At 49.9% G+C, this 15,445-nt stretch overlaps 1 protein-coding gene across 1 annotated transcript in view; it reads left to right on the top strand.

The window, feature by feature from the left end:
* The window catches only part of slc8a2b (solute carrier family 8 member 2b), a 59,569-nt gene that overhangs the window by 35,061 nt on the left and 9,063 nt on the right, over positions 1 to 15,445 (top strand). Inside the window, exons 2-9 of the mRNA XM_036536060.1 lie at positions 3,263 to 3,692; positions 4,663 to 4,800; positions 5,181 to 5,408; positions 5,813 to 6,154; positions 6,754 to 7,203; positions 8,003 to 8,379; positions 13,283 to 13,386; positions 14,051 to 14,068. Coding sequence (XP_036391953.1) covers positions 3,345 to 3,692; positions 4,663 to 4,800; positions 5,181 to 5,408; positions 5,813 to 6,154; positions 6,754 to 7,203; positions 8,003 to 8,379; positions 13,283 to 13,386; positions 14,051 to 14,068 — 2,005 coding nt within the window. The 5' untranslated portion in view covers positions 3,263 to 3,344. The remainder of the gene's footprint in view (positions 1 to 3,262; positions 3,693 to 4,662; positions 4,801 to 5,180; positions 5,409 to 5,812; positions 6,155 to 6,753; positions 7,204 to 8,002; positions 8,380 to 13,282; positions 13,387 to 14,050; positions 14,069 to 15,445) is intronic.

The following is a 15,445-nucleotide window of genomic DNA, read 5'->3' on the forward strand; positions in this document are numbered from 1 at the left end:
GTCCGGCGCAGGCCCGGCCTGTTCCAGATTACGAAGGACACTTGTTTTCAAGCTGTGCCCATGAGGGCTTTAGAGGGGTTTGCAGAAAAGGAGGTCGGGAGCGGAAGCCCAAAAATAGACCACAGAACCTCCTCCGTGTCACTCTTCTTCATTGTCTGACATCCATGTCAGTTACAGTGTGGCGGTGCTCTAACGAGGTGGTGTTACCCAATCTTACAGTCATTGCTCTGTAACAACCCACCGTATATGATTGGTTTATGCTAATTCCAGTGTGACTTCGGATTCCTCTCAGTTTGACCCGGCATGTGGTTGTCAAATGAGAGAGAAAGCAGGCCGGATTGTAACTAGACAAGAAAGTAGCCTGGCCACGGACTCGTTCCCAGAAAAATGGAAGCTCGAACCAATTCCTCAGCTGCGATCTGTCTCTCATTTCCTCTCAATTTCATAACAGATGGGTACAATTGCTGCTCCCTTGTACCAGAGATATATTCACATGACATGTCTGAAATTTCAAATTAGTTTAGTTATAGTGGTTATGATCTCCCCCTGTTGCAAGGCCCTTCTTCATCATGAAGTCCTCTTGCTGCAGTAGCAGTAACAAAACCAAATCCTGCCTCAGGGAGAAGTCTGGCACTCAGATAACTGATTGGATTTAGTTAAACGGTAAGTTAGAAAGTGGCTAAATTAACTTGACGTAACAATCAGTGGTAATCCCACTTTACAAATAATGTGCTTACCAAAATGGGTCCGGTGCTCGCACATAGAGCAAAACGGCAATTGCATCAGGGTGAGCAAGCAGCACAGCGGAGCATCTGCGAATGTCATCATTAATGTGGGCTTGTATGATTCTGCCCGTTCAGCCAAAGGGTTCCTCGGCCGCTGCTGAGTGAGTCAAGCTGGCCCTGGGTGCCCGTGGCGTGCGGCAGTGACGAGGACGCGCTCTGCTCGTGCTGCAGATTAATGAGCGTTCCTTTTTAATGAGTTTGTCAGTGGCGGAGATGAGAGAACGGATCATGTTTGCGCCCGTGAGTGTGCACACAGCGCATCGGACACTGTGAGCTCGTGGATACACAGCATACGTTAACGTGCACTGTGATTGAGTGTCCTTCTCTGCTCTCTTCCCCTCCTTCTCTCCCTCCCTTTTCCCATTGTGATAGATCACCCTTTCAAACCCTTCACAGAGTCACCATGGAAACACCGGGCCTTGCGGAGAATATCTATGAGTTCGCTCGTAGCAGGGCTTCCCTCGCTCTCTCCCTCTCTCTCTCTCTCTCTCTCTCTCCCCTTCTCTCTCTCTCTGGCCTACTCATGTTAGCATTCATTTTCTGTACCCTTGTCTTTGTGACCTATATGTTTTCTGACCCAGCTCTCTCACTCTCAGCTTCTTTTTTTTTTCCTTTCCTCTGATCTCCATTTGTAAATTTCTCAAAATCCTTCAGTCCTCCCGCCAAAAAAATGGCAGCACATATCAGATCCCAGTGCATTACAATCTGCCCTGCCAAGGCTGACCATGTTCGCTCTGTGCACAGGGCTTCTCGGTTAATGGCAGAGCGATACACTTGAAGGAAAGCAACACGATCTCATCTTTCTCTCTCCTTCTGGCCCTCCCTCCCTCTACCCCTTAGCTGATTGGTATTCTGGGCACTACAGGAGAAGGGGTGCGATCCAGTAGAGCACAGTGTAGAAATGGTCCCCATCAGCAGTGCATCATGGGAAATTAAATTAGAGCACAAACACGCTAGGGCAATCTGGACATCTGGCAAGGGGAGATGGATGGTTCAGGGGAGGAATGGTATTTGGTTGAGGAACTGCTGGCCCCGGCGGTGCGTTTTGTGTGCATGCGCATGAGAGTGTGTGCGTTCATGTATTCCCATTGTGTGTGTGCGCGTGTGTGTGCGTGTGTGCGTGTGTGCGTGTGTGCGTGTGTGCGTGTGTGTAGTACTGGCCTGATTTTTTTAAAAAAATCTGTAACTACGTCCAAGAGGCAAGTGTTTGCAACTATGTTTTCAAATCTTACTGATAAAAACTGTGTAAGGCCTTTGCGATGTTTAAAAAGTACAGTAATGTGTTGTCAGAGGAAGAGTGTCAGTTATTTGCCATTATCTAGCACTCTTTCACCTGTGTACGCACGGCAGCCGTCCAGATTGGACAATATCACCACCACCAAAAGTGCTGACGTGTCTATTTATGCAGGTCTGCTGCTTTGCTGAGGGACCTTTAATGATGACCACACAGGTCGAAACATTGTCTTCTTTTGTAATGAATCACTGGGGAGCATTTAAACATTGCGTGGGTGCGTTTCTTTTTCCTCTCATTTATGTATTTTTTTTTACCATCCAGCACCTGTTTTAATTATTGGGTGTGTGTATAATTTTCTTCTTCTCTGCAGCTGTGTTACTGCCACACGGTAGGATTACGTTGTTCGTTATGTATATTGATATAAAATATATATCATGGTTTAGGATGTGTCGTACTTTCGTTTTTGTCGTCAGAGATGGCATTCAACCCAGCTTTCAGCGTGGAGCTGGCAGAGGCAATGCTGTTTCCGTGAGAGAGTGAGAAAATAAACAAGTGGGTTCGGTGAGACGATAATCCAGGGCATTGGCACCCACAGATACAACATGCAAACAGACACACACACACACACACACACTCACGCACGCACACGCAAGCACACATTTCCACCCAGACACAGAGAGCATAGACACATTACACACGCGCATACACCTCTCTTCACTCAGTGCCTCACTCTGAAAAATTTACACAGCCCTTCACAAAAACAATGAGGAGCCTGAGCCAAGGGAAAAACAGAGAATTTGCCCATTGAGAGCCTGGCTCCAGTTTGGCCTGTGTTCCATTCTGGTTTGAATCAAGAATTGTTCATGATGCCATTATCTCTGTCTGAGCAACAGTGTTGCTGTCTCCTCAGTAACCGTTGTCTCCCAGTCCAGCCCTCTCATCCTCCCTGTGACAAGTACTGTCTCTCAGCTGTGCTGTGCAGTGTGGCCCCAATACGGACTGAACAGAACATTGAGCTTATTCTGGTTACAGTCCTTGTTGATTAAAAGTCGGCTTTCTGACGCTTCGCTTTAAGGGTTGTCTGGCTGAGTCCATTTTATGCATCTGCTGGTTGCAGTTTTATGCCTGAAGTAAGCTCCATTTAGCAAAAATAAGGCAGGATTCACAAAGCCTTGTTTGGGTGTGTAATTATTTTGGTTCCATCCATTCCTTTCTCTCCCCCCCCCCACCCCTTTCTTCACAGGTGACCTGGGTCCACCTCCGCCTGCTCTGCCAGCTTCTTCTCCCCGCCCCCCTTCTGTTCGCCCCCCACCCCCAGAGGAGCCATGGCTCTGTGCTCCTCACCTCTGCACCTCCCCATCCTGCTCCTGCTGCTCCTGCTGCCCCAGCCCTGCACCCCCGAGTCCCAGAGGAGTGGCGAGGAGCGGGCGTCGCCCTCCATCTCCCCCGAGCCCTACAGCAACAGCACGGCTGGGGGTGGCAAGCGGTCCTGCACCGGCTCGTCCTACTGCAAGCCCGGCACCCTGCTGCCCGTCTGGAAGCCCCAGAGCCCCGGCCTGGGGGACCAGGTGGCCCGCGCCGTGGTCTACTTCGTCTCCCTCATGTACATGTTCCTGGGCGTGTCCATCATCGCCGACCGCTTCATGGCGTCCATCGAGGTCATCACCTCTCAGGTACGACCGGGGCCTCGCGTGCCCAGACCGCCCCTGTCCCATCACTCCTGTTGTCGATTGTGTGCGGTACGCCGCTGAAGTTGAGCGTAGCTCCACACAGCGAGACATATGGTCAGACTGCATCACAGGTCCCCAGGCACATTTGCTTCTCATGACACATTGCTCTCACACCATTCTGTTTATTGCACCAGATGCAAACTTGTCTCTTTGGCTGGTCTGACTGATATGAGAATGAGCTTTATGCCTTTTTAATGGCACTCTATTGCATTGTGTTGAGCTGAAGTGAAACACTTGCTATACAGCTGTACACTATTAATTTGTCAGAGGTATTGATTAGTGACACAAGCGTTTCAGGTTTTAGAACTTGAAATCAGCATTGCTGAAACCACGGTCAAAAGCGACAAAATCCGTAAATTCACACGGAAGTCTACACAAAAGCAAAACAAAGCTCTCACAAAACAGACCTTCCAATATTTGGAACAAAAACCATTTGAAAGTGCCCAGGTATTGACTGAATCCAGTTTAGTTCGTTTTGACCGTACCTGTGCATATGCACATGACTTAATTAGTAATTGTCAATTATCCATCAGCAGGAATAAATTAAACCAGAGGTAATGTGTAAGTATTTTGGAATATCTGGCTATGCAACTGGCTTCACTCCAAACAACAAGAGAAGACATGGCTGAAATGGCAGTGGTGGCCATCTTTGATTCTCTGGGCTGTTACGGAGGGACTGTCATCATGCATGTGGCAGAATGTACATCAAAATGTGGGATAAAATACCATTCCTGCCAAATAAAGCTGAATAAACCTGAAATGACGCGCTGACATTCCTCAGTATATTCTCCATAAATTCTCCCAGCGTGACAGCAATACGAGCACCTCAGCCAGCCGTCAGGGCGTCGGCCGTCAGTCAGACACTCATCGCTGTGCGGTGACTCAAGCGTCTGTCTCTGTGGCCTTCGTGCAGGAGAAGGAGGTGACCATCACCCTGCCTAATGGGGAGACGTCGGTGGCCACCGTGCGCATTTGGAACGAGACGGTGTCCAATCTCACCCTGATGGCCCTGGGCTCCTCTGCCCCGGAGATCTTGCTGTCAGTCATTGAGGTAAGCAGGTGGCGCTTACTCTCTCTCTCTCTCTCTCTCTCTCCGTGTAGCCCTGTCCTCCCAGGTTTAACTCGATTAGTCAGCTCACAGGCCTCGCCCCTGCCTGTCAGACCTTCAGCAGTCAGTGTTCTTTTTGTCAGACTGACACTTCAGTGGATGAACATTGATGCTCCTTTGCGTTAGCATTCATTAGCATTCTTGACTGACAGAAGAATAGCCAAAGTATTGATAATCGACATTGATTATCTGCCTAAAAGAACAGCAAATATTTTAACAGATGTAAGCAGTGATAACACATGAAAGCCTGTACCTGTAGGGCCATGAGGTGAGAGCTGAAGATGGCAGTTTAAAGTGTGCCGTTGCGTGTGCTCTGCTCATAGGTGTGTGGGCACGGTTTTGAGTCGGGTGAGCTGGGCCCGGGCACCATCGTGGGCAGCGCCGCCTTTAACATGTTCGTGATCATCGGGATCTGCGTGTGGGTTATCCCCGATGGCGAGGTCCGCAAGATCAAGCACCTGCGCGTGTATTTCATCACCGCCTTCTGGAGCATCTTCGCCTACATCTGGCTGTACCTCATCCTGGCCGTGATCACGCCCGGCGTCGTGGAGGTCAGTCAGTCTGCCTGTCAGGCTGTCTGCTCGGCTGGACGAATTTTGACTTACTGTGTGTTTATGCAGGAACGGCATGACCAGTGTGTATGTGTGTTTGTGTGTATATGACTGTATCTCTGTGTGGCTGCCTCCCTTTGGCAGTATCTGTGTGTTCCTTTAAAAAGTTTGATTTACCTTTCTCTCTCTGGCAGCCAGACATTATCATAGCAGTGGCAGTGTTCTAGTTGTCAGATTATGTGGATAACTAGCTGGCTGTAGGACACAGTGTGTCTGTGTGGATGCTGAATACGGCAGGCAGTGGCTGGTAATGGGCAGTGCTCGAGTAGTGTGCCCGCCAGTCTGAGAAATGGCTGTATGATGGGGATGATCCCTCTCTCACGGCCTCTGGTCTGTGCTCCCAGGTGTGGGAGGCCCTGGTCACCCTGGCCTACTTCCCTGTCTGTGTGATCCTGGCCTGGATTGCTGACCGCCGGCTGCTCTTCTACAAGTACATGTACAAGCGGTACCGGGCAGACAAGCGGCGGGGCATCGTGGTGGAGACGGAGGGCGAGATGACCCCCAAGGGCATGGAGATGATCATGGACGGCAAGTTCCCGCCGCGGGGGGGAGCGGTCGGGGCCATGCCCCCCGAGACCTGCCAGGAAGGCAACGGCACGGTGACAGCCATCACGAACCTGCCCAACTCCAACAGCACCGCCATCAACATGGAGAACAGCAAGGAGCTGGACGAGAGCCGCAAGGAGGTGAGCTCGGGGCAGGAGGTGGGGCAAGGGGAGGAGCTTAAGGAAAGGTGGCAGCTGGGTAACCAGGGGACAGGATGGATGATGATAGAGGGATGACTGGGAAGCAGGGGGAACAGGGAGCAAATAGGGTAAAGCCTATTGCCATGTGTTTCAGATTCTGTGACCTAGTGACTCATATATAGTAGTATACTTGGTTTCCTTTGTCTAGTCATGTTGTACAAGGTAACTTGTAGTGGGGCTTGAATAGTGTCATGCTCACACTCACTGGTCTGTGAGTGTTGTTAGCCTGGTCTGACACTGTTGCTCATTCAACTTGAATGGATACACTTTTTATTGTGCTGGAAGTCGCTCTGGATAAGAGCATCTACTAAATGAATGTAATGTGATGTAAAAAGACAAGGATAGTGAAGGTAGGATAAAAGAGAGTCAAAACAGCTAGAAGCATGGTGTGGCAAATGGAGGGAAGATGCTGGCTGGGAAGGAGGGGCAGATGAATCTGCTGTCTGCCTCAGCCAATCACACCACAGCACATCTCCTGGCGATAGATATGATTGGCCTGCTGATCTAAAGCCCTGTTGCCCTCTCCTGTGTGCGCGCAGGTGATCCGCATCCTAAAGGAGCTGAAGCAGAAGTACCCGGACAAGGAGCTGGAGCAGCTGGTGGAGCTGGCCAACTACTACGCCCTGCTGCACCAGCAGAAGAGCCGCGCCTTCTACCGCATCCAGGCCACGCGCATGATGATCGGGGCTGGCAACGTGCTGAAGAAGCACGCCGCCGACCACGCCCGGCGCGCCGCCGCCGCCGAGGACGCGCCCGAGGAGGACGACCTGGCCACCTGCAGCCGCATCTCCTTCGAGAGCGCCCACTGCCAGTGCATGGAGAACTGCGGCACGCTCAGCCTGGCCGTGGTCTGCCAGGGCGGCACTGGGGAGAGCACCTTCTACGTGGACTACCGCACCGAGGACGGCTCGGCCAACGCCGGCTCCGACTACGAGTACAGCGAGGGCACGCTGGTCTTCAAGCCCGGGGAGACCAGAAAGGAGATCAAGGTGCGCGTGTGTGTGTGTGCGCATGGGTGTGTGTGTGTGTGTGTGTGTGTGTGCGTTTGTGTGTGTGTGTGCGTTTGTGTGTGTGTATGTGTGTTCGCACATGCATGTGTGTCTGTGTGTGTGTGTGTGTGGTATTTCAGAATGAAAAATCAATTAACAATTAAAGCATGAAACATGCTTTGAAAACAATGCCCCTTAAAGCTTTGACCAGGTGAACGTGAGGCCATACTGAAACATTGGTCTGTTTCAGTAAAAAGCCATGTAACACATTGTGGGAATTGTAAGGAACGAGAATTCTAGAAGAAAAATAATCAATTCACTGTTTGTGGTATTGAACTGGGGGAATGTAAATTATAATGTTTAACACCAATTTCAGCCCACGCACGTATTCCATTGGGGCACAGATATTTAGGCATAAATTTTTGCTGAAACTGCAGGTACAAGCCCTCCAAAAATATATACTAAATATGATTTCAAGCTCCCCCTCCGGGAGTTATTACCCTCTGAAAATGGAATATGTATTTTTCCTTATTTTGCATTTTCTACTCCGTGTATTTGTTCGCTGCGAAATAAAAAAAATACAAACATAAATTCCTCAGAACAACAGGTAAGCTGTTAAGATTCAAGCAAGAGAAAGTGTATTGTGTAATTAGGACCGTCAGTGGTGTAGCAGCTGTCTAGTATGCAGATGTAAAGCAATTGCTTTTGAGTGTTTAGACCTGAAGTAAAAGTAATTCCCTTGTAGAGTGGTGGAAGACACGGAGTCCCACAGAGAAAACTGTCTCCCCTCGTTTATTAGGTGGGCATCATCGATGACGACATCTTCGAGGAGGACGAGCACTTCTTCGTGCGGCTGCTGAACTTGCGTGTGGGCGACGCCGAGGGCATGTTCGAGAGCGAGGGGGCAGGCCTGGCCCCCAAGGGCCGGCTGGTGGAGCCGCTGGTGGCCACTGTCACCATCCTGGACGACGACCACGCCGGCATCTTCACCTTCAGCGAGCGGCTGGTGCGCGTGAGCGAGAGCGTGGGCACCATGGAGGTGACGGTGGTGCGCAACTCGGGCGCCCGCGGCACCGTCATCCTGCCCTACCACACCGAGGCGGGCACTGCGCGTGGTGGCGGCGTGGACTACGAGGACACCCGCGGGGAGCTGGAGTTCTCCAACGACCAGACCACGTGAGTCGCGGAGAGCCATGCTGGGAAGTGCCGTTTGCCTAGTACTCGGAATCAAATACTCATGTCATTTACTGATGAGCGCTGGGAGGAAAGTTGGGAGTAATTAGTGTGGGACATTGTGGGTTTATAGAAACAGTAATTGAATCAGGACAGTCGCAGTGTTAAACATGTATAGTATTGTTTAATTTGAGATTATGGCAAATATTTCACCCTGATGAAGGCTGTTTTAGTCGCAACACGTTGGTTGCCAGTAGTTTTTTTAATGTTCTGGCCCAAAGAAAAGAAAGACATCTTAATCCACATGAATGCCTTGGAACTCTTTGTCTTTTTATTAACTCTTTCACCCCTGGCCACAAAGAGCACCAGCGGTTATCAGTCCTTTTTTCGCTTATATAAATATTTCATATGTTGTTGTGCACAGAACACACAGCAAACCAGCAGAGAGGAGAATATTTACTGGGCAACATTTGCTGCGAGCAGCACCTGGAGCAAGCAGTGCTGCTCAAAAAACCAGGGCCACTAACGAACTGAAAGTTCGGAGCTGGCGCTCAGGAAAAAAAACGGCAGAAGGAACACATCTCTTTGGTTGCCACAGCTACTGCCACTGTGGGAACATCACGAGAGCACTCCACACCCCGTAGCTGGCTGCTGGTTACAGAGGAGATGGGACTCCCCTGGCAGCTGGCCTGTGCGTACAGCTGCAGCTCGGCGTGGCCGAGGGGCTCGCGGCGTGACTCCGCCCTCCCTTCCCCTCCTCTCCCATGCCTCACGTGCTGCTCCATTATTCATCAAGGCCAAAGTTCTGTGAAGCTCGCCTTGTGAATTGCTGGGGATGGAGCTTTGCAAGCCAGCAGAAAAAAAGATAAAGAAAGCGCAGCCTCTGCTGAGCTCGACATGACATCTGTGTCTATTAGCGTGCATAAACCAGGCTGCGGGTTGGGTGTGTGTGTGTGTGTGTGTGTGCATCTCTGTGTTGCTGTGTCACCAGGTTAGTGTGGCTGCGTGCAGTGGACGTTTTAATGTCATTTTGGCAGTCAAAAATAATGTTGCCTGTTAGCATGCATATCTGCCAGATTTCAAATTATGCCTAAGTGTGGGTTTTGAGTGTCTGACTGTGGCATGATTAAAGTGTAAATGTGGTCTGTCTAATTTGCTTGCCACTGAGGGAAGATGCCAGGTGGCAGCCCATGGATCTTAATGTGCTCTTAATGTCCCCACAACGTTCCTCTAACTTGGCAGCAACGTTCAAAGATCACGCGGCAATTAGTCATGTGAACCCCAGCAGAACTCCATTTCGATAAGAGACTGGAATCTGGCTGCCTCTTTTCTGTTCCCTCACTCCTGACAAGCGGGTGAGGGTGGCTCGTTACCCTGTGACAGCCGACTTACGGCAGGCCCTGACAGGCACTTTGTAGCCAGACTCCGGGAGTGACAAATGAAGAGACCCATTCTCTCTGGCGGCTGTTAATCCAGCTGCCACTGCCAGAGTGTGGGGTGCGTTTGGGCTCTGAGGTGATAAAGCTTTGGGAAAACTCCAGCGCATACATGTAGCATGAAGCACTTCTGAGTGAGTTAGGCCGTATGTTCTGCCTATGCCATTATTATTTCATTAGTGCGTGGCGATAATGCTGTTTCTCACCGGTTTTGGGCAGGGACAGTTCGGGGTTTTGGAGGGGCGCACGATGGCCCCCATCTCACTGATAGGATGTCCTTAAAGGATCCGACTGTGCCATTAATCCTTTAATCTCAGAGCTTCCTAGGTCTTACATTAAACTGCTAGGCTTAGGGACCTCTCTCCCAGACATTAATGACAAAGGATAATAGGATCTGATGATATCCAATATTTATTGATCTGACATATTCCATATTTCATTAGCATTAATGTGCTAGGCATGAGGTGCGAGGGCAGCAGTGTGTGTGTGTGTGTGTGTGTGCGTACGTGTGTGTGTGTGTGTGTGTGTGTGTGTGTGTGTGTGTATGCGGGCATGTGTGTATACAGGTGTGCGATGCCCCTGACCACGTGCAATCACAAGTGAGGACACGCATGCATGCGCTGTGGCATGTAACAGTTGAAGGTGACACCTTGGGCGTGTCCCCGTACGTGTACATGTGCCTCCCGGAGCGTGTATTATTGATGGATTGGTGTCTAGCTGCTGACAGATCTTCTTCCCATTAAAGTTTCAGCATATATGACATTGGCCCACATGTCAGGCTAATCGTGCAGTTAGCTTTCCCTGTGCACTCTATTCCACATGAGATTAGTCTGAGCAAACAGCATAACCCAGACTTAGGCTAAACAGCACAGCAAAGCCCTCAGCTGCAATGCTAATCAACCCTCCCCAGAGCTACGCTGCAATATTTCCCTGACACAGATTACACTGCACAACATTGCCTTCAGCTATAATTCATTGAAAAACATTGCCCCTAGCTACATTGTAAGACACTCTCATGAGCTACACTGTACAATTTTGCCCTGAGCTACACAACACTGTACAACATTGCCCTGAGAAACACAGCAATAATTCATTAAGGCTACACTGTGCAACATCGCCCAGGGTTAGACTTTATTTCAACTGGCTACAGTTGTCTAAAATTGCACTGAGCTGCACTGTGTGTCAGTGTGACCAGTGCCAGACCAGTCACATGTGATGTAGTGCATATAGCGTTGCTCTGTGGTGTGCAGTGAAACAGTGCTCTGATCAAGGTGGTGGGACGCGCCCTGAGGAACAGCGTGACAATTCCCTGAGCAAACAGTCACACGTCATGGCTCCACAGAGCGCTGTGAGCCTCTGTGCAACACAGCCCAACGCAGCCCGACGCAGCCCAACCCGGCCTCCCGTACCTGGGCACTGTGTGCCTCTGACCCTGCCTTGGCTGCAGCCTTTGCTCCTCAAGTGAGGCTGTCCCTGTGCAAATTTTGTTGGAAATAGCAGGAAGCGGCAGCAAATGGGGCTCTCCCTGTGATATCGATTCCCTCATAAATGTCCGCTATCTCATTTTCCAATTTGCCACAGCTGAGTCCTCACCCACGGAGGGGTTCGATAACACCTTTCTCCGAGGGCCAGGATCGCCTGCTCTGCCAAGTGTGCCCAGGTGCGCATCTGCAAACTCGGGGATCAATAGAGCTGTCCTTGTTCATTAACAGCGCGGGTGTTGCTCCATATACACACTGTACACTTTTGCAGTGCAGACCCTCTCCGCCTATGAGTTCCTGCCCTCTGCTTTTCCTTCTGTTCTGGGTAAAGAGATCTCCTTCATCACTTTTGAGCTAGTTTGAAGGGGAAGGCTGGTGTAATCCTGCCCGTATTGGCCACCCCTTTGCTCTTGATATGTTTGACTGTCATTTTTAATTAATAGGATCGTACCATTCTGTCTGCCTCTGTGGTTGCAGCTTGCACTGTCTGTGGTTGCATTTTGTGACATGTAATTGAAGCACCACGGTGAGCATGGAGGGCTGTTGCCGGGGAGACATTGCTGCCCCCCTGTCGTGGCTGATGGATGGGAGGGCGTGGCTGGTCCACCCTACAATGAAGTGAGGTTTGCTGTTCTTGGCCTGAGGGAGGCGAAACACCGTTGTTCTCCGGTTCCCTCTTTTACCTGCCCTCTCTGACACTCTGTGTCTCTTTGTATCTTTCCATATCTCTTTCTCGCTGTCTGTGTGTCTCTTCTCCCTCTGTTACTGCCGTGCCACAAGGGGCCAAGTTGCTGTGGAGACACTTCACCCACAATGCCACCTGAGACTCTGACAGGAAGACAAATATTGTTGCCCGGGCAAGGAAATGAGTGCCTCCACCTGTCAGCGGGGCACACCTGCTCCATTCCCCTCTCTCTCACTCTTCTCTGTCTCTTTTTTCTTTCTGTTTTTCTTTATATCATTCCATCACTGCCACTCTCTCTCTCTGTCACTCTGCCACCTTGCTCTCCTTTTCTCTGTCCTTTGTTCCCTTGTCTTCCAGCAGCACCTATTTTTTTCTGGCCCATATTGTGAAACATCTGCTTCCTCACACCTCTCCCACACTCTGCCGTGTGATTGGGTGGGACGCGGCCCTCCCTGTGGAGGAAGCCCCCCGCCCCCATCAGGAGAGCTTGTGCACGAGCCGAGTCAAGCTGCACTGAGGGGGGGCTCTGGGGAGAGGGTGCACTCAGGGCCGGGGGGAGAAGGGAGGGGTCGGAGAGGGGCCTTTCCCCTCTGCCCCTCACCTGCCTGGATTAGAAGGCATCACGGGAGCCGGTGTGCATGTCTGCGGCTGAATTATTCAGCCTCTGAGTGATTAAATATTGAAGCAACCCCAGTCTCTGAAGTGATTTAAGTGGAGGCTGCGTGTGTTAATATTTCAGAGGTCGCGAGGGGAGGAAGTAACTGTTTGTCTCGCTTTGTGTGCTTCCTGAATACGTTGCGCGACATCTGTGGAAAAGAACCGGGGAGACAGTCCTGTGATTGGGATTCAGGGAGGCCATCACTCGGCTGTGGCTCAAAAAGTTCATTTTCCTTTTAACTTTTGAAGGGCTAAACTACAATGACATGGAACTGGCTGTTATGAGACCTACCTTCCTGCTAAAGCATAACCCCAGTAGTGTCCCCTGATTACAAACAAAGGACTTCCAGTTTAACTGTATACAACTCTATATCAGTACTATGTATTATTGTCTTTAAGCACTTTGATAGTCACCCTCATCAAGACTGAACTAAAGCAGACAACCTGTTGACATATAATTTAAAAATGGAAGATAAATTATGTATGTGTGTCTATATACATATTTCTATATTATGTATACATACATCTATAGTGTGTGTATATGAAATATGTATACATACGTGAGAGAGGGAGAGAAAGCAGTGGACAGAGGCAGCCGGGACAGCCGATACATGTGTAGCTGACTGTTTGTTTGTGTCCATTCACAGTCAGACCCTGCAGGTGCGGATCATCGACGATGAGGAGTACGAGAAGCACGAGAACTTCTTCATCGTACTGGAGGAGCCGCGATGGCTGAAGAGGGGAATCTCAGGTGTGTGTGTGTGTGTGTTTGTGTGTGAGCACCTGTGTGTGTGCTGTATATGGTTGCGTTTGTGTGTGAGCCTTAATATGCACATGAGCTGTAATATGAGCAGTAGTAAGCGTATACATAATATGTGACATAAGACGTGAGGCCCATCTCAGTCAGACTCTATACAGACAATTTGGCTTGGCAATATTCTCTACTACAGCTTGAGTTTGCAGATCAATAGCAGCGGGACAACGGGCAAACAAACTCAAGCTGTCTTTTTCATCAGCTGTAATAACGACAGGTAAAGGACTGTTTCAAACCAGGAGCTGGTGCTGAGGAGGAGATCGCTTCTGAGCTGATCTGATTCATTAAAGGACTGGTACTGTCAGTTCCAGCTCAGTGGGTGAAACTCAGAGTCAATGTGTGTCGATGTGGGACTGGAATTGACTAGCAGCGACAAGTGGAACAGGTAGTGCGTTGAGGCTGAAGCCGAGAGACAGAGTAATATAAAGGAGAGATTTTACCATGACATACAGAGTGGGACTCCCAAAAGGAAGTTCAGCTCTCCCCTGTCAGCCCCTGTGATGAAATGAGAGATGTTTAAAGGTGTTTGAGAAGGGGGAAGATGCTTGTCCTTTACTGTGTGTTTACACTGACTGCTCTCCTGTTCCCTGTCTCCCCACAGCTCTGCTGCTCAACCAAGGTAAGGCCACCTCCCAGACGCCCTGCACTTCTCCTCTGTAGCTCATTTCGCCCCAGCTGACACAGCATGTTTCTCGCGATGTTGTGGGAACGTTGCGGGAATGTGAGGATGTGGCAGGACCGTTCCGTGTGCTTTGAGTTTGCTGGTGAACTCATGGCTCTGAGCCTCCCTCTTTCTTTAGTTTCAAAGCTGCCATTTGAACACCCTCCAAGGAATCAATGCACCAGTGTAACCTGGACACACACACACACACACACACACACACATGCACAAAGAAAAACAGCAGAAATATATCAGGAGCTGGGTCATTCATGTCCTTTGAGAAATATAGATGATAAACCCGCACCCCCCTCTTTCCCACACCTCCATATAAAGGCCATGTTTTCCTCAGGTTGCCAAATAAGCAAAGGATCTTTTTCATCACACATGTAGCACAGACAGATTAAACTCCTCTCATGCCTGACACGGCTTCGCACGCCCTTGCGAAACAGCGACAGTGAGTAGGGAGGTTTTCTGAAAGGGCGCCTGATTGCAGCCGCACACCGAGCGGAGAACGCTGCGGGAACATTGCGAGAACGTTCAGTGGCCGGCTGCCGTTCGTTCCGTAATGAGAGCCTCCCTCAGACAGAGAGACGGGAGACAAAAAAGCGATCCTCACCCACCCGGCGAGCGACGAGCACAGGAGCCTGGAAATAAACCCTGCTCCTCGTCATCCCCATTCATCTTGCCAGCAGAATTAGCTGATGACTAATAGACTGAAATGAGACAGTGAATCACTCAGAACCGAAGCAGGGAGGTTTGATTAGCACACAAATTCATTTGTTGTGTGTCTGTGGCGTGCTTTTTGGCCCGCGCTGTCTTTTCAATTTGCCCAGCTGTTGGGCCGATTGATTGAGGAGTGGTGAATCACACAACTGTGCCTTCACATTCGACGTCTCCCCCTCTCTCTCGTTCTCTTTCTCTCAGTCCAAACCAATTAAAACTTCTTCATTGTCATGACAAAAATAATTCTGTTATTGCGAGGCATGAACATTACATAACCAACAAATACAGCGATCAAACAGGCAATTAAGGACCCGAGGAACAGCTGACAAAAAAGAGCAATATTGAAAGGGGCAGAAGAATGAAAACTCTTAAACGGGAATGACGCCCTGTAATTTTCGACACTTAAAAACTGTCCCCTTCCTTCCTTATTCCTTTTTCCTAACTATCCCTTTTCCTCTCTCTGCCCCTCTTGTCTTTATCCTAAACCTATCCTCTGATTCCCATTATTGCTTTTGCATCCCTCTCCTTCCACCACTCCATCTCGCTATCTCTTACTTTCCCCCCGCTCTATCTCTTGGCCCCAACCTTCTCTCCCTCACTCAATTTTCTCTC

The sequence above is a fragment of the Megalops cyprinoides genome, chromosome 9 (assembly GCF_013368585.1).
Source record: "Megalops cyprinoides isolate fMegCyp1 chromosome 9, fMegCyp1.pri, whole genome shotgun sequence".
NCBI lineage: Eukaryota > Metazoa > Chordata > Actinopteri > Elopiformes > Megalopidae > Megalops > Megalops cyprinoides.